The sequence below is a fragment of the Macaca fascicularis genome, chromosome 1, assembly GCF_037993035.2.
Source record: "Macaca fascicularis isolate 582-1 chromosome 1, T2T-MFA8v1.1".
Lineage (NCBI taxonomy): Eukaryota > Metazoa > Chordata > Mammalia > Primates > Cercopithecidae > Macaca > Macaca fascicularis.
This window is the reverse complement of record NC_088375.1, coordinates 32,890,619-32,908,957: the sequence shown is the minus strand read 5'-3', so window position 1 is coordinate 32,908,957 and position 18,339 is coordinate 32,890,619. Positions and strand designations below refer to the sequence as shown.

Below are 18,339 nucleotides of genomic sequence, written 5' to 3'. Positions count from 1 at the left end.
CTTTGAATTCTCTTCCTGCCCCACATTATGGGGGTATGGGTGTGCATACATGTGAGGCAAACCTGAGCATGTCCCATATACTCAGCCGCATTCTGCCTGCCATGTCAGAGCACCAGAATGACTGGATTCCTGTCCATGCCCCAGAGCCTCTTCCTCCATCCCCAGAAAGGTGAGAGAAAGTCCCCCAGCCCCACCAGGTGTCTCCCCCACTGCACTTGTTCTAAATGACAAAGCAAGACACTGATCAGACATGACAAAATGTCCTCAGTGGTTCTATAGAGTGCTGAGATTGTGAACGAGTCATTTTCTTCCTTCTTTTTTTTACACCTTTCAATATATCACAAAGTATCTTCAATGAGAACATTAATCAGAAAAACAAATGTTTTAATTAAAAAAATAATAATAAACCTTGGGCACACAAACAAGACATGAATCCAAGATGTATCTTTACCAAGTGGAATTTAGAAGACGCTTGATCTCTTTTATGGGGCTGGAGTCAATTATGCTCCCCCTCCATGCTCTTTCAAAGATGTCTGATCTCAGAACTAAGGTGTTACCCTCTTCTTGTTAAGCCCTTCCCTGCACATTCTCAGGTTAATTAAAGAGGCCTCCATGGTCCTCTTTTCCACGCTACCACTTAAAGACCCACGGGTTGGAGCTTTCCATTGAATTAAGAATTTCTTTTCTATAAAAAGGACACAGATGACAGACACTTAAACTGAGCTCCCAATTTGCATATTTATTAGGTCTAAATTAATCATTTTATCCCCAAAATGCATGAGTTTCAATGTTTGCTCAGTGTAGTATGGGCTTTTAATTCCCACCCTGGTGATGCCACAGCTAGCAGTTGTGAGCAGTGTGACAATGTGCCTGAAGTCTCTGTGGCATTTTACAGCTGTGCCTCGCTCCAGACCCACCTGGGCTGTAAAAGTAAACCAGCTTCTGTGCCCCTCACTGCCCTCTCTTAGATGCAGCTGCGCCGAGGGATGTGCAATTTTTTGGATCTGGGATCCCAAATCCAGCTGGGGCCTCAGTAGGATCAAATAAGCAGAAGATTAACAACACACATGGAAGTCGGGAGAGGAGGCAGAATAATGACTTTGTTTGGTGGACAGTTCAGGGGACCAGCAGGATGTATTTAGGTTGTTTATTTGTTTTTACAAGACTCCAGTTGACACCAGGCTCTTGGGGCATGACCAATACCAACTCAGAAAGGGGAAAACAAAAAAGCCCAATTTCCTATGCAGTGAGTGTAGCTACTGACTGAGCAGCTCCATGTAGTTTATATTATTACTTCTGTGTTACATGGCAAAGATATGTCTGTGTTTGGAAGCTTTTGCAGTTTTACTGGAAAGCTCAAATTTAAATGTAAGTCGCTGAGGCATACCAAATTCTGCTGGCTTTGTCTTGGAGATTTATCGGAACCCACCGAAATGACTGATTTCAGAATGAAAGATTCTTGGGCAGAAATAATGCATGTGAAAGTACCTTGCACGAAGCCTGGCACATTCCAGACCTAATAGATAGTGGTTAAATTGAATAGTCAAATCTCAGCTGCCGAGCAGAGAAGAGGGGTCTCTGATAAAACAAAGCCTAAGGCAATTTTTAATACCCCTTGTAGGGATAGCGCAGGCAAAGAGGTGTAGCCTTCAAGAGTACGATGCCCAAATTCCCTCTAACTTCAGGCTCTGTCAGCCACCTCAATGCAAATTTCCCTGAATAAATTCCACTAGGCTACAGAGTCATTTGCATGTTAATATTAATGGGCTCTCATTGCCTGTGCCACCTCTCTATCCCAAAGTTTTCTACTCCTGCCCAAGGCCAAATTTTATTAAGGAGGAAGAGAATACAAGGGTATCAGCTTCCAAACTTGGTGGGGTGGGAATGGGGACATTGCCAATAAGGAAAAGCAAAATTGAAGAGCAGTGTATCTTCACTTACATGCAAGACTGGAGTGCTGCCAGTCAGGACCCCACAGGTATGAACTACTCTTGCTGAGCAAGAAGTCTGAGAAACACTAGAAGCCTCCCAGGTGATCGCAAGCCAGGACTAATGGATTTAGAGGCTAATTTCTTTTTATCAGTTAGCATCCTTTCCAACTTCATTAACAGTACCTGAGTTTGCCACTTAGCAGTATCCTACTCTTAGGATGGGTTGATCTCAGCTCATCATTCTGAGTGTTATCTATGCCTTCTCTGATGAAACAACAGAGCTTAAAGTTTGGCCCCAAAGCTGCCTCTATCCACTGATAAACCCTCACCTTGTCCTGAGTGGACCATAAGAGGTTCATTGTAAGCAAGATGCCTACCTGATGGCCTGGAAAAGAGTTAAGATGTCAAAAAATAATAATAAAACCAAAAAAGAGAAGAAAAGAAAAGAACTGGCACTCACAAACCCTCAAAAACCTCCTTTGATCAAGATGTCTTCCCTTGTTGTGTTTCTGCCACATAACATAAGTCCATTTCATTCTTTCCATCATGTTAATGGCTTCCTGTCCTCTTGTCTCTGGTGTTTGCACAAGACTCTGGAGGGAATTAAATACAAGTAGTATGGAAGAGAAGAAAACATGGATACATTATTTATAATTTACTGTCGCCTGAAATTTCATCCAAGGTCTACTTGTCTTTTAGAGATATGAATATAAATGAGGAAACAAATATTCCCCACAGAGCAGCCAGGACTTGGTGAAATGATTGTCTGAGAGGCAGTGTCATTGTCTCTTTTAATACTATAAAAAGCAAACAAAGTTCTCGCTAAAGCTTGCCCTAAGAGACAGTGAGCACTATAAAATAGGTTGTCTTGACCTTGAGGTTAAGTGAAGACAATCATTTGCAGAGGTACCCAGAGATGGGTAATAAAACGTTTTCTTTTATTACCTTTGCTCCAATTCCTGCCCTCCCACATCCAGGCTGAGCTGTTCTGTCGAGCTTTTTAAGAAAACTTTGGGGTCTAACACAGGCTTCAGCTTTTCAGGTTGTGAAAATTAATGAAGATTGGCAAACACACACTCTGAAACAATAGATGGCAGATCATGGAAACTCACAGACTTATCAGATAGACATTCTAGTTAGAAAGGAAAGCCTCATGATCACTATCCATAGCTGTCTATCCTCAGATATGCCACAAATCCTTTTCACCAAAGTGGAGAAGTGATGGGGCTTCTCTCTGCTCCACTGTTTAGAAACAGCTTGAGTTCTTGCTTTATTAAGACAAACAAACCCCTAAAAGGAGAAGTCTACCTTCTTTCTTTGGGACCTGGCTGTGGAGAAGGAAGTAGGGCACTAATTATCCCATTTGAACAAACCATTTCCATGCATGTCCAAAATTAATAGAAGGATAGGTGTCAGATCAGAGGTTTCAATTAATCACACTGCACAGTTTATCACATAGCACCCATGTCAATCTCCAACAAGGTCCCAGTTTGTAATTACTCATTTATTTCCTTTTACCCTCTTCTTCCACCTTCCATAGCAAGCATTCTGATACATTAAATTTGTGTCCTTTTGTTGTATTTTTGAAAAATATGTTACTGTAAAATTACTTTGAGTATAAATATTTTAAATATGTTTTAACAGTATTGGGTTACATAATTCATTCCCTATTCTCATAGTTTTCGCTCAGCACTGTTTTTCAGACCCATCCGTGTTGTCATGCATCTATATAGTCTTTTGCTTCCAACTGTTGCAAAATACTGCATGGTGGGCACCCATCTTATTTTACCTCTCCATTCTCCTGAAAATGGACATCAGATTGTCTCCAACCTTCCACCACCACAAATGGTGCTGCAGTAAATACTTTGTACATGTCCACTTATATATCACTAAGGCAATGCCTTCTGGAATATATGCCCAGAAGAGGAATTACTGGGTCACAGGGGATGTGTTTACATAGTTTAAATATGTACTGCTCTCCCACATGGCTGTACTAGTCTACACCCCCTCCAACAGTGCACAAAAGCTCCTATTTCCTAATGACATGTATCATTCCAAATGCCTTGACGTGGCCCGGCTTTGTCATTTTTGATAATCTCATAGAGATAATTGATATCTCATTTTTTAGTTGAATGTCTTTAATAATTAGTTTGAGTTTAAACATCTCTTCATATGTTTATTAGTCGTTTGAGTGTTGTTTTCTTCTAAATTGCCTGCATATAGTTTGTCAATTTTCTTCCAGGTTCCTGTACTAAATATTAGCTATTACTATTTGAGCTTTTAAAACCTTTCTTAAGAAGTCTTTCTCTGCATGTAAGCCAAAAGGTTTTCTTCAATATGTTCTGCTATTAACTTTCTAGATTTATTTCTTTATATTTAGTCTATTTTATACTGGTATTAGTTGAGGATACAGTTTCATTTTTCTTTCTACAGTGAACCAGTTCTCATAACATCATTTATTGAATAATCCATCTGTTCTGTATTGGTTTGCGGTTCACTGTATATTAAGTTCCCATATGTACATGGATCTCTCTTTGACCTCTGAACTCCCTGTTCTATTCTCAGGTCTATTTTTCCATTCTTTTGCAAATACCACACTGTGTTTTTATAACTATAGCTAAATATATTAATATATGGTAAAATAAGTTTCCTTAGTTTTCTTTTTCGAGGTTGACTTACCTAATTGGTGACCTTTATTTTTCCAAAGGCATCATAGTTTAACAAGTTTAGTTTATCAAGTTTATCAAGTCTCCCCCTCAAAATTTTTAACTTGAATTTCGATTGAAATTACAATGAATTTATAAATTAATTTGGGGAGAACTGACATCTTTGTAATACTACAGTCATCCCTTCTCAAGGCCTATAATGCATTTTCATTTGTTCAAATCATCCTTATTTTTAATAGCGTTGTAAGTTTTTCCTTTATATTCATAACAAACATTCTATGTGTTCTTGGCTAATTTCTGAATGTTTTATTTTTTATTGCTGATAATTTTTGTTTTTTTTGTTTTTTTTTTTTTTTTTTGAGACAGAGTCTCCCTCTGTAGCCCAGGCTGGAGTGCAGTGGCGCCATCTCGGCTCACTGCAAGCTCCGCCTCCTGGGTTCAGGCCACTCTCCTGCCTCAGCCTCCTAAGTAGCTGGAACTACAGGCGCCCGCCACCACGCCCGGCTAATTTTTTGTATTTTTAGTAGAGACGGGGTTTCACTGTGGTCTCGATCTCCTGACCTCGTGATCTGCCCACCTCGGCCTCCCAAAGTGCTGGGATTACAAGCGTGAGCCACCGCGCCTGGCCGATAATTTTTATCTAATTTAAAAATATATATTTTCTAGTTGGTTATTACCAATGTAGAAAAATACCATTACTTTTTTATATCAATCCAGTATCTAGCAATCCTGCTGAATTCTCTTATTGATTCTATCTTATTGATTCTACATAACTCTTATTTTTCTTTTCTTATCACATTACCTAGGACCTCCTGAACTACGTTAAATAGTGACAGCAATATTAGGTACTTTGACTTTAGTTGCATTCTCAAAAGGAATGTAACTAAAGCATTATCATATTGCATAATCTTTGCTAAATCTTCCTTTTTAAACTTCCTTTTGATAAAAATTAAAATTAAATTTAAAAAAAAAAAAAAAAGCCTATTTAGGCCAGGCGCAGTGACTCACACCTATAATCCCAGCACTTTGGAAGCAGACAGATCACTTGAGGTCAGGTGATCGAGAATAGCCTGGGCAACATGATGAAACCTGTCTCTACTAAAGATACATAAGTTAGCTGGGCGTGGTGGTACACACCTGTAATTCCAGGTACTCAGGAGGCTGAGACAAGAGAATCGCTTGACCCTGGGAGGCGGAGGCTGTTGTGAGCCAAGATGGCATCACTGCACTCCAGCCTGAGCAACAAAGCAAGACCCTGTCTCAAAATAAAATAAAATAAAATAAAATAAAATAAAATAAAACAAAACAAAACAACAAAAAATAAAACAAACAAACAAAAAAACCTATTTAATTTTTTCTAAAATAAAGAAAATATATAATTGGCTAACCTTAAATAAACACAAAGAGTGTTTGTTTAGATTTGAGTTTTAAAACATTTATCAAGGTATAGAATTTTCTTCTAAGTCAAGAGTTTTTGTAATAAGCTTTGTTGTTAAACTTTATCAAATGGTTTTTATAATACCTGTTTAATTTATTATATGACTTTATCGGTTAGTATACTAATGAAGTGAGTTATATTAATAGATTCTTTCTTGATATATTAATTACAATCCTTAGAGAAATCTCACCTGAATATGATTTGTTAATGCACTGTTATATATGGTTAGCTACTATCCGTTTAGACTTTTCACATCTACAGTCATAAGTGAAACTGGCCTATGTATTTTTTTTCTTGTGTATACCTCTTTACTGGGTTTTGAAATCCATGTTCACTAATCTCACTTTAAAAAGAAACCAAAAAAGAGCTAGACAGCTTCATCTTTCACTCTTTTTTCTTTTTTATTTTTTTTTCTTTTTTTCTTTTGTGGAATAACTTGTTCAGGACAGAACTCATCACTAAAACCACCTGGGCACGTTATTGTTGTTTTGTTTGTGTCTTTCTGTTTCTTTGTTTTTGGAATGGGAAACATTTGACTACCACGTCTAAGTTTTTAAAATTAATTATCCATCCATGCTCTTTCTTTCTTCTTTTACCAGTTTTGACCCTTTATAAATTTTTGGAAATGTATTCATTTCATCTGAGTTCCAGAATTTAGTAGCATAAAATTCTTCAAAAGACTTTTCATTGTTTTTTTTTTAATCTCTACCGCATCTGTAGCTAGTTTTCCTTTTTCATTTTTTTCATATTCTGTGTCTTTACTTCTCAATCAGTCTTCCCAGTGATATATTTATTTTATTAATATTTTCAAAGAACGAGACTTTAGATTTCAGATCCATAGTTATGTTTGTTTATCCCTCCTCCTTTCTTAAATGTGTCAACATGGCATCTTTGTGTAACAATCCAAGTACTTGAGCACCCTCTCAAATCCCTCTGGACTCTTTCCTCCCTACCTGCTTCACCTCCCCACAGACAAGCCCTGTCTAGGTTTTGGCTCTGGATTCTAATGGATAGGCTTTCTCTTTTCTCTCTGTTAATTATAGCCTTTTATTTAAGACAATATAAATAAAGTTTTTCCAAGTAGTTAATCATTCTTACTTTTCACGTCTCTAGAACTTGTCACTCTTATTTGTGTTCTCTAAATTTTCAATAATGGATTTTGTAAGGCAAACCTTCCCCAATTTCATATGCCCGAGGAACTTTTGTATTTTTTTCATACATTTAAATTGTAATTTGATCAGATATAAAATACTACCTAAAAATATTTGCTCCCATCATATTTAAAAATTTTTTCCATTGTCTTCTCAAATGTAGTGTTGCCATTGAGAAGTCGAATGTTAATCTGCTTCTTGTTCTTCTGTAGATGGTCTACTTTTTCTTTGTAGAAGCTTTAAAAACAGTGTTTCTTTCTTTTTGCAACTCTTACACTTCATTATATGTCTTGAAGTTCATTTATCTTTTTATCTCCAGTTTCACAGTCTATACACTTTTTAAATCTGATCTGTTTCATCTTTAATTCTAAGACATTTATCTTCATTATTTATTTAAGCACTTTCTCCTTTTTTATTTTTCTTTTTAGGACTTCTGTTAGCTAGATGTTGAAATACATAGTCTATCCTCTAAATGCCTTAGCTTTTTTAACGTTTTCTTTCTCTTTATTCTTACTTTTTATGTTCTCAAAGAGTTCCTTAATCAGAACTTCCAATTCACTTGCTTATTTTTTAGCTTATTTAAATCCCTTGTTCACCCTATCTGCTGTATTCTTACTTTAAACTGTTAATATATTAATTTTTATTTATTCGATTTTTTAAAAATCCTGTTTCATATTGTTAATTTACTTACTTACCTCCTTAAATAAAGTTATTGTGCTTAATTTAAATTCTGTTCTAATAATTCTGTACCAGATGATCAATCTCATAATGGTTGTGGTCTTTCTTTCACAGTAGTCTTACTCTTCAGTGAATGGATATTCTGATCTGTGAGCTCATGTTCCTTTGGGGTTATCAGCTCCTCTGCCTGGTAGTGCAGGTATTAGAAAAAGGCCACAGACATGTGAAGGGTAGGCAGTGATTACTCCATGGCAATATGAAAGACAAACAAAACAGACTTTTTCAAAACTTTCTTCCAAGCCTTCCTCTCCCTTTATTTGGTGTTGTTTGGTTTTGTGGGGTTTTGTTTTGTTTTGTTTTGTTTGTTTGTTTTTTGTGTTTTTTTGTTTGTTTTTTGTTTTTTGACAGAGTCTCACTCTGTCACTGGGGCTGGAGTGCAGTGGCACGATCTTGGCTCACTGCAACCTCCATCTCCAGGGTTCAAGAGATTCTCCTGCCTCAGCCTCCCGAATAGCTGGGATCACAGGCACCTGTCACTATGCCCAGCTAATTTTTTGTATTTTTAGTAGAGACAGGGTTTCACCATGTTGGCCAGGCTGGTCTTGTTTGTTTGTTTTGTTTGTTTGTTTTGTTTCTTTTGTTTGTTTGTTTTTATCAGACTAATGCTGCTGCGAGGAATGAGTTGTGCAATGTTCCCTCTTGTTCTATTTCCTGGAAAAGAGTGTATAAAATTGATGATATTTATTCTTTAAATTCTTGGTAGAATTCACAGTGAAGCTACCTAGGCCTGGAAATTCTTTTTCTAGAAATTTTACCCACAAATTCTATTTTGAAAAATAGTTTCATACTATTCAGGTTATCTTTTCATTTTATCTTCCACAACTTTGGGGATGTGGTGATTTTCAAGAAATTAGTCCACGTCATCTAAGTGACTGAATTGATTTCCATAGAATTGTTTGTACTATTCAATAGGACAGGGACATGTGATCCCCTACAGGGAGGCAGTGAATCTTGCCAAGCAATAATACAACCTACTATTGAGGCAGGAGAATAGGGTCTAGAGGCAGGGAATGTAAGACCAATTCATGCTGACTTCTCAAAGCTGGATCAAAAGGAAAACACCTGAGTCTGAAGGCAGGCACCCTAAGGTCAATTAACGTCAACTTCCTAAAGTTAAACCAAAAGAAAAAAACCCATCTCCCCACGCCTAGTAACAAAGGTTCAAAGCCTGCTCTCCCTACAACCCTCCCCCATCCACCACATCTCAGATGGAAAGGGAAAGTGTCCTGGATTGGCCACCCTAAGCACCAGTCATCCCTTCATCTGCATTTAATTCACCCCAGCCTTTAATTAGCCACAGGCCAAAACCTTCATTCAGATAAGGAGTAGCTGATAGAGATCTCAAAAGGAGTACTTAACACCCAGGAAATTTTGTAACCAAGTCCTTGAGCTGCTTGCCCAGGTGCACTCTCACCTTGTGGAGTGCTTTCTTGCTTTAATAAATCCCTGCCTTCTTTGCTTCATTCCTGTGTTTCATTCCTGTGTTACTTTGTGTGTCTTGCCCAATTCTTTGTTCAAAAACGCCAAAAACCTGGACATCTGGCACTTGAGGCCTGCCTTCCAGTAACACCACGGGTCGAAGGTGACATCATGAATGTTACAGCAGAACCTTACATATTACTATATACAGAAGCTGCTCTGGCCTATTTTAAACTGTGTTGTCCCAAATGTTTTCAGAAAATCTAATTTTAATTTTCCTTTTCGTAACCATAGGGGAGGGATAGGATATAGTGCTCACATGGCATCATACATTTAACAAACACTGACTGAGCACCTACTTTAGGTTAGACACTGTTCTAAGTGCTCAGTGATGAATAAGGTAAGAGCCAGATGATTAGACTCTCATGGAACTTACATTCAAGGGGATGAGGCAATGGGAATTGACCAAAAACTGAGTAAATAAATAAACAGAGTAATGGAATAGGGACAGTGTAAAGAACTGACTTCTAGGACAGCACCTGTAGTAGGAAGTCTTTCCCGATTATCACTTGCCACTTCCTCCACCGATCCCAGACCCTGGTCTCAACTACGGTGGTCAGGACAGGCGTCTCTTTAACTGAGACATGTGAGGCAAGACTTGAATAATCAGAGTGAATCCACAAAGAAGAGCATTCCAGGCCTAGGGAGGAGTAATCACTATACCCTGAGGGAGGAGTAAGTTTGGTCTTTTCTATCTGTTAAAAGAAAGCCAATGAGGCTGAAGAAGAGTGAAAGCGGGAAGGAGCGCAGGACAGAGATGGAGTGTACAGAGCTTTGTAGGCCATGGTAGGGATTATGGATTTTATTCTAATTGCAATAAAGAAGGGTTTTTGGCAAGTAAGACATAAGATGAAATCAGATCACATTCACATTATAAAAAGGTCACTCTGGCTAAAGTGCAGAGAATGAATGCAGGTGTGACCAGAATGGCATCAGGGAAATCAGTAGGAAGTGTCATCAGGACCCAGCCCTCCCTTGCCATGTTGAATCAAGAGCCACAGAGAGGGGCCAGGCTGGCAACTGCCAGTCTGTGACCAACCTAATCTGCCATGAAATTGGATCTTCTGATATAAGTGGATCCACGGAATAACAAGACAAGTGATGTCAGAACATTCCTCTAGTACTAGGATGCTTTTAGCTGACTTGTGAAGGGAAGATTTGGATGTCTGTTGCACTTGCCCTTGGGCAGAAGGCAGGTGGTCTGCAGAACCTGAGGACCTTCTTCCAGAGCTCTGTTTAGGGTGAATACATCAAAGCTGCCTTGTTCAGTTAATTCTCCACTCACTCTATTACTTCTTTAAAGGCTATTGTCACTCTCCTCCTGGGTTCCCACTACTATATCCTGAATGGGGTCCTGCCTCCAGGCTCACCCCCATCTAATTCATTCTCCACACTGCAGTGAGAATGTTCTTTCTAACAAGTTGAGCTTAAAGTCCACCAAAAGACTCTTCCTCCAATTGCCTCCATGAATGATATGATCCCATCCCTGCTTACCTCCCCAGGGCTCTCTCTCTTCCATCCCACCCGATTCTTGCTCTGTCTCCTGCTAAACCTTCAACTTCCCAAAGGGGCCACACTTTTGCACAGGCCTGGAACACCCTTCTCCACCAATTTGTGGCCAGCATCTAGGTCAGTTCCTAAGGTCACTTTCTGATTAGCAGTTGTCACCCCCTGTCCTATCCCAGGCCCCCATTGCTCACCCCATCCTTGCCAGCCAGGCATCATTGCACACCCACATCCAAGTTTTGGCAGCCCGCAATGTGTATCTCTTTCCCAGAGCATTTAGAGCTCGAGGTTATATTTGTTTCTCCCATCACAGCATGAGCAGCCTGAAAGGTTGTGACTGTGTCTTTTCCTTCTTCACATTCCCATCTTTTAGCCCAGGATTTAGAACCCCAACAGACACTCTGTTATATATTTGTTGAATTGGTAAGAGTGCAAACAGGTAAATATACTGGGAGACGCTGTGAGGAGGCCAAGTGGCTCACCCCATGTGGGCTGAGCAGGTAACCTTGCCCTGTCGGCAGACTCAGGCTGCCCCTGACAGTCTAGTCAGCTACTCTGCAGATGTGGGCCATTGATTCTAACAAGGGAGAGTCAACCACAAACAAGCTTCTGGGAAAAACAAATCTAAGTGCTGATAGCCAGAGGTGGCTGCCTGCACTTCTATGGAGCAACACTGTGTTCTGCGCTTACAGAGAAACTTGCTGAGGCTGTTTTCAGAGACAAATGCTGACATCGTGGCTTCAGACCTGATGCTGAGGTCAGAAAAGTGGACAGACACTTGCCAGGGCCATTAAAGCTGATCATTTTAAAGGAACACCCAAGAATCCAAAACAAGTAAGGGGCAGGGCCAGGACACAGGAAGGCTGTCCCAGCAGCGGTGGTCCCCCGACTGCACTGCCTGTCATGTAGCTTGCTCCACTCCACTCAGCATTCAGCCTCCACTGCCCAGAACAAGCCAATTTCTGAGCCATTCTTCCGGTGAACACCATGGTCCTGTTGATCTCACAATTACATCTAGAAATACTTAACCATGTTTCAGTGTACCAAGCACTCCTTGTGGCTTTTCTCTTAACTTAGTAATCACCACAGCCTGTGCTAAAAAAATAAAAAATAAAAATTAAAAGTTTCTTCGTCAGTCTAGGCTCCAATTATTGCACCACAAGGAAGAAAAACCTTCCAGTTTTGCTCTTGGTCTTAAGATTTTTGCTTTGGGAAAAATTACTGAGCTGATGTATGTTGGGGTTAGAGGCGAGTTTCTGATAATATTAAATGGTATGACATCCAGAGAGCTAGGAATGCCTGAAATTTGCCCTGACAGTCTCCTAAAATGTATGAAGCCCCAGTACATTCACACTGAATACAGCAGAGCAGGAACCAGTGTGTTCTTTATTACCAGCTAAGCCAAAGTCCAATAACCCCCAAAGCAGAACAAAACAATAAAAACTAGAACACAAAGCTTAGACTCAAGGCTAAATACAATCTCTTATCCCCTCTCCTTCCTGCCACACTCAATCTAATTCTTGGAACCAGCCCACTCAAGACATACCTACTGGGAAAGGGAAAGAGGAGGAAAGGGGGTGAGTGGGGGAGAGACAGAGATTCAATCTATAGTATTTATCCACCCAGCCACAGAGATCTGGGCAGAGAACACAGACCATGGGGTTCCTCCGAGGCTTTGCTCAGTTTGCCATTTCCACCTCTTGGCCTCTAGAGAAGAGGAAAGTGTGCCAGACAAAGAGTGGGTTCAAATCCAGCTGGTCTTCAGACTTGTCTGAGAAGCTTCAGCAAAACACTGATTCCCTGTGCCACCCCCTGATATTCTGATTCAGTGAATCTGCTATGGAAACCAGGAATCTCAATTTTAATAAGGTTCCAGTCTGAGAACTATTAGTGAGCCTCTGCCTTCTCTTGTCTGCAAAAAAGGAATAATATTTTGGACAAGGATTAGAGTTGCAGGCCAGAGTGGGTTGAAAAGGAATGGTTTTGCTGTAAATGTGGTGTCTTCTCCAAGTTCCGAAGATGCAAAAATCCCAGGTTGCTGCTCTTGATAGTCTGTGTGAGCAAAATGCTTCTTGTCTTTACATTAATGCCACAGACTAAATCACAGCAAACAGAATCTATAAACAACCAAATGGCCTTGCAATTTGTCAAAGGGAAGGCAAGCGCACCCAGCAACCATGCTTCATTGCCTCATGCACATCTGGGGAGCCTCCCTCCCAACCAACAAGATCACTGCCGGCCTGGAAGGAAGAAAGCGTGGTCCTTCCTCTCCCAGGGTGTAATCTGGGATTTTATCCCATCCAGTGTTTTGGCACCCCTTAGAAAACACTTTTTTCTTCAGATTATTTTATTCTTTTTTTCTAACTTTAAAAAATGAATCACTCTTTTATGATAGCCATTCAGGTATTCAAAACTCCCCTTCTCCAAGTCATCTCAGTTTACTGTATTTGTCTGTAAGTCTAGCTTTAAAGCAACTAATATGTTTGAGCCTTTAAAAAGTATCTCTAATATAAATATTAAATCAACCTACATCATCAATATGAAGCAGCCTGCATGAGATCATTTCTTTCCCCATTCTGAGGTTTGGATTTATATGTGTATTTGTATGAGACTGTCATTTTGAGATTTGTGGGGAGATGTTTTGTTGGGGATACATTGATATTGGAAAGAAATTTGGGGTTCTGGCTCCTTCAAGAAGCTGAGTTTATTGAATGAAGAAACCTTTCTTCAGGAAAAAGGGCTATTAGTGCATACCTTAGGAGTAAGCTAAAGACCAAGGGCATTCATTGCTGATCTTCTAAAACGAGAAACTCAGTGAGGAAAGAGGAGAAAGAAAGGCACACAGGCTGGATGCTCCAGAGGCCAGGTCAAGAATGACCAGGAAGCCAGGAGACAATGGCAGTGCTCATAAAGCAGCAGGGAGAGGGGACAGAGACAGCTCACACCTGTCTCCTGAAATGTAACTGTAGCCTCTAGGGGTAGGTGGGATCAGGAACTGTGAAGAGTTCTAGGACACGCTGCAGATGACAGTTAGCTTTTCTGCAGCTATTAAAGAAATCAGTTTGAGAGGGTATGGATATTTGATCTGAACATAGAAATTTTTGAGATCTTTAATCTTTGGGGTCTTTTTGCTTGTAAGATAAATGCAGGTATTAATTAATCCTTTGCTGTATGCATAGATTTCTATCTTCAGTAAATTCTATCATACACTATATTTCCTGCTTTAGTAGGGTGCAAAGAGCACTTAACCCATCTGAAAATGTGAGTTCCAGCAATCTGAGTCATGTAATCTCTCTAAGTGCAGTTTCCTTCTCTGTAAAATAAGTATATCTATACCAATCTGCGTTCCTCTCAAGTTTCTTGCAAGAATTAAATGGAAATAAAAACACCTGGTAAAGGACAGGTTCTATAGAAATATATTGTCATTCCCTGGTACAACCATGCCTGCAGTAGGCAATGCCTTTGTTCTAAACTATGTTAGGTGGGTGCGCCCTCGACAGGGGCGGGGTGGGGAGGGCGGTGGCAGCAAGTTGAAGGGCAGTCCTGGTGCGGGGGGTCAGTTAACACATCTCCGGGGGGCCTTCCATAAACCGACTCCAACCACCTCTTCCTGACATAGGAGGCTTCACTGGTGATCTATAATGGGGTCTGAGATGATCAGGGCTTTCAGTGAGGTTGCTATGTTGCCATCCGTGGGTGGCGTTGTGCTGTCACTTACTCTGACTCATCAGCGGGCCCTATGTCACACCTGTAGTGCACCGGTTCTGCCACTAGGGGACACTGCAGTAACTGACACGTGCTGTCCCTCCCCAGCCTCTCTTCTTGACTGCAACATCAAGGATGCAGAACTAGATCAATCGCAGCATGCTCTTCGTTAACCCAGAAGATCATTCTATTTACAGAGCACCCAAACCACCCTTTCCCACACAGCAAGCTCTGCCTTTAGCTTGCTCTAGCAGCTCCTGCAGTCCAGAAAAGCTCCTCCGGTGGGCTTTCTGCTGCTTCGCTTTCCTGGTCAGCATTAAAATTTGCCCTGAAGCTAAGCTCTTCAAGACACAGGATTTAAACTCCTCTTTCAGCTAATTAGATATTGTTCTACAAATTGGGCTGTTCTCTCTGAGAGATGAGCTGCAATTTACTTCCCCTGCCCTCTCCTTAAACTTAAACTGAACTGTAAAGCATGGCCACTTGATTGTTTAGTCCAGTCAGGAGATGGTTTTGTACAAGGAATAGATAATTCATCTTCTTGCTAATGCCGAGCTTGTTTGGGCATTCCTTAATGGCTACTGTAAAGATGATAAAAAGCTTTGCTCAGATGCCTCTCATCCTTTTGAAAGGTGGAGCCTGCAGTGATTTATTTTGGCCCATGCATCTGTAATCATTGCCTGAGTAACCAATCACTAGCTGCATTAACACATCTTTGCCCTTCAAGGGGGAGATTTTTATTATCCTCATTTTACTGATAAGAAAACTGATGCCCAATTGATTTACTTAAAGTCAAATAAATAGGTAACTGGTGGAGCTAGACCATAAACTCAGCCCTTTAGTCCTCAGATCCCATGAAATTGTATGTTGTCTGATAAGTCTAACAACAGTTGAGGAAGGGAAATTCAAGAGGGTACCAAGTCCCCACATTCACACCTTGAGCTCCACTGAGGATTTCTTGCAGCTATTGATGATGTACCAGGAGGCCTGCTAAGACCTTCTATGATCCAAGGAGCTCTTATGCAAAGTGAGAGAAAGAATCTTTTCTGGACATTGTCTATTTTCCTTGCAGGGGGCCGAGTGTTCCCTCATCCTCAAGACTGTGCCCAGCATTTGATGAATGGAGACACTTTGAGTGGGGTTTATCCCATCTTCCTCAATGGGGAGCTGAGCCAGAAGTTACAAGTGTACTGTGATATGACCACCGACGGGGGCGGCTGGATTGTAAGTACAGGCGGCTGCTCTCCTTGCACGGAAGTATCCTCAGTGTTCTAGTCTACCTAGTTCAGCACCTGCCAAGCCAACTTCACCATCCTTCTGGCCATCCTTTTATCACGCCCCACATGTCCATCTTGGGGCTCCTCATTGCCCTCAAGGCCCTCGTTCAGCAGTTCAATCATATGTCTGGCCAGGCAGGGAAAGGAATAACTATATCTGTCCTTACAGAAGGAGGAGGAAGAAAGGACAGTTAAGCAGGAGGGTGCTGGGTAAAGGCAGTAGCAGCTCTGTTGGGCCCAGGGTTCTTGCCTGCTGAGAAATGCATCTATAATAAAGTAGTGGAGGTACCAGGCAGAGTGGCTCATTCCTGTAATCCCAGCACTTTGGGAAGCCAAGGAGGGTGGATGACTTGAGGCCAGGAGTTCAAGACCAGCCTGGCCAACATGGCAAAACCCTGTATCTCTACTAAAAATATAAAAATTTAGCCGGGCACAGTGGCGCATGCCTGTAGTCCCAGCTACTCGGGAGGCTGAGGCAGGGGAATCACTTGAACCCGGGGGGTGGAGGTTGTAGTGAGACGAGACCATGCCACTGTATTGTAGCCTGGGTGACAGAGTGAGTAAGACTCAAAAAACAAAACAAAAACAAACAAAAAGGGAGTGGAAGAAAAGTATTTCTGTATGAGGAGGTGATTACTGCCACAGAGAGATGATCAGAAGCCTCCAATTGAGGATTGCGTATGGGAAAGCAGATGAGGGCCCAAACATGGATAGCTGACTCCCCTTCCCCCCATTCTTCCCGGGGTCTCCCTGGTTCTTCCCCAGAGCCATCACAACCTTCAGGGAGCACCAGTGGTCAGGAAAAGAGAGACACTGTTTCCTGTCACCACCCTCCTCCCATGCCTGATAGGGCAATACAGAGTGAGGGAAAATAAGGGCAGCCTCCTTAATGCAAGCCTGTCGGGGCAGCCGGGAGTTCCCACTGCCTGGCCCTAAAGCAGCCCAATATTAGCCAAATCGCTTTAGGATGGAAAACCAGCCCCTCCACCCTTCTTCGGATTCCCTCTCTCACTCTGCTAACAGTGCTGGATGTTTCTTGGTGCAAAACGGGTAGGTTTTGAATGGTGATGTGCTCATAACAGCTACTCTTGGGAGACATTTTCTTTTATGTTTCTGACGTATTTGCACCTCCTTCTTAAAGCATAATTGGAAATTGAAGCCAAGGTTGATATATTGGAGGTTAAATAAAATAAGCACTTAAACAGCTCAGAAAGTGAATGATATGCAGTATTGCTTTGCCTGCAATAGGACGATGACAGTTACTAGCTGATTTGAAGTAGGTCCTATTCTTTTGGTGAGAAATGCTTTCTACTGCACTCTGTAGTGCAAAAGATTCATTTGAGAGCCAAGCCTATTTCCCCTGATATTTAGGGCTTGATATGTATCCTGAGTCCTTTCTACATTGCAGGGGTGCAAATTAGTGTCAACATCACACTGGAGCCTATTCATCAGGGGCCTCTACACTTCAAGAGAAGTGTTCTGAGCATCTCCTACAAAAATTGCTGTGTAAATACTGAGCTCTGCTCTGAAATGTTCCTTCTTTGGACATCTTTGTCATTGCAGATATAAAACCCAGTTATATCAATTTAAAACCCAGTTATATCAATTTTACTTATCACAGTTTATTTTCCCTAGCATCTCCTTGGGTTTTTCTTTTTTTTTTTTTTTTCTTTCCTTCATAGGTATTTCAGAGGCGGCAGAATGGCCAAACTGATTTTTTCCGGAAATGGGCTGATTACCGTGTTGGCTTCGGGAACCTGGAGGATGAGTTCTGGCTGGGTAAAGCCTCCTTATTGCTTTCCCTTGATGTGCTTCTCTGGCTTTTTGTCCATCTCTCTCCTTTTTGTGTCCATCTGAGATTATCAGAAACCCTGTGTTTGTTGAGAAACTGACAGCTCCTGAATTGCTTTCAGAACCTCTTGCTCTGTTTAGCTTCACTATTGATCTGTTTTTATCTTACTGTGGTGTTTTCCTCTTTTCTCTGTCTCTTCCCATCCTCATTAATAGTCTCTTGTTCTGATGAGTTTTGACATGAGGCTACTACAAAGGGAATGAGCTGCCTGGTGGGGAAGGGGCACAGGGAGCAACAGGCTGCCTGGCCATTTCCCAGAAGCAAGGCAACCAGCCAGCCAGCCTGCAGGTCAGGGGAGAAATGAGGCCAGCCACTCTGCTTAGTTCCTTGGGGAATGTTATTACCTGACCTGGGAAGGAAAAGGGAAAAAAATGAAAGTGGCATTAGAGGTGACTGACAATTTCCTAGAGGTCTGACACTGGCAGGAAATATAGATCAAGAACCAAACTGGCGTGAGATGGTAAACACTCATCTAAGCCAGGCAGATGGTGGTGGTGCCAAGTTCTGGAAGGTGGTCCATTTATTGTGACCTGTGTCCCCCTCTTAGTTAGATTTTCATAGTGATGGAAAAAGGGAGGTAGAGGAAAAGATTAATT

General features: G+C 41.1%; 1 protein-coding gene across 5 annotated transcripts in view; it reads left to right on the top strand.

Moving 5' to 3' along the window:
- TNR (tenascin R) overlaps positions 1-18,339 on the top strand; it is a 428,883-nt gene that overhangs the window by 395,679 nt on the left and 14,865 nt on the right. For all 5 annotated transcript variants that reach the window (XM_045393008.3, XM_045393002.3, XM_005540057.5 and 2 more), the window contains 2 exons: positions 15,687-15,838; positions 17,574-17,670. In XM_045393008.3, the coding sequence (XP_045248943.2) occupies positions 15,687-15,838; positions 17,574-17,670 (249 nt within the window). The remainder of the gene's footprint in view (positions 1-15,686; positions 15,839-17,573; positions 17,671-18,339) is intronic.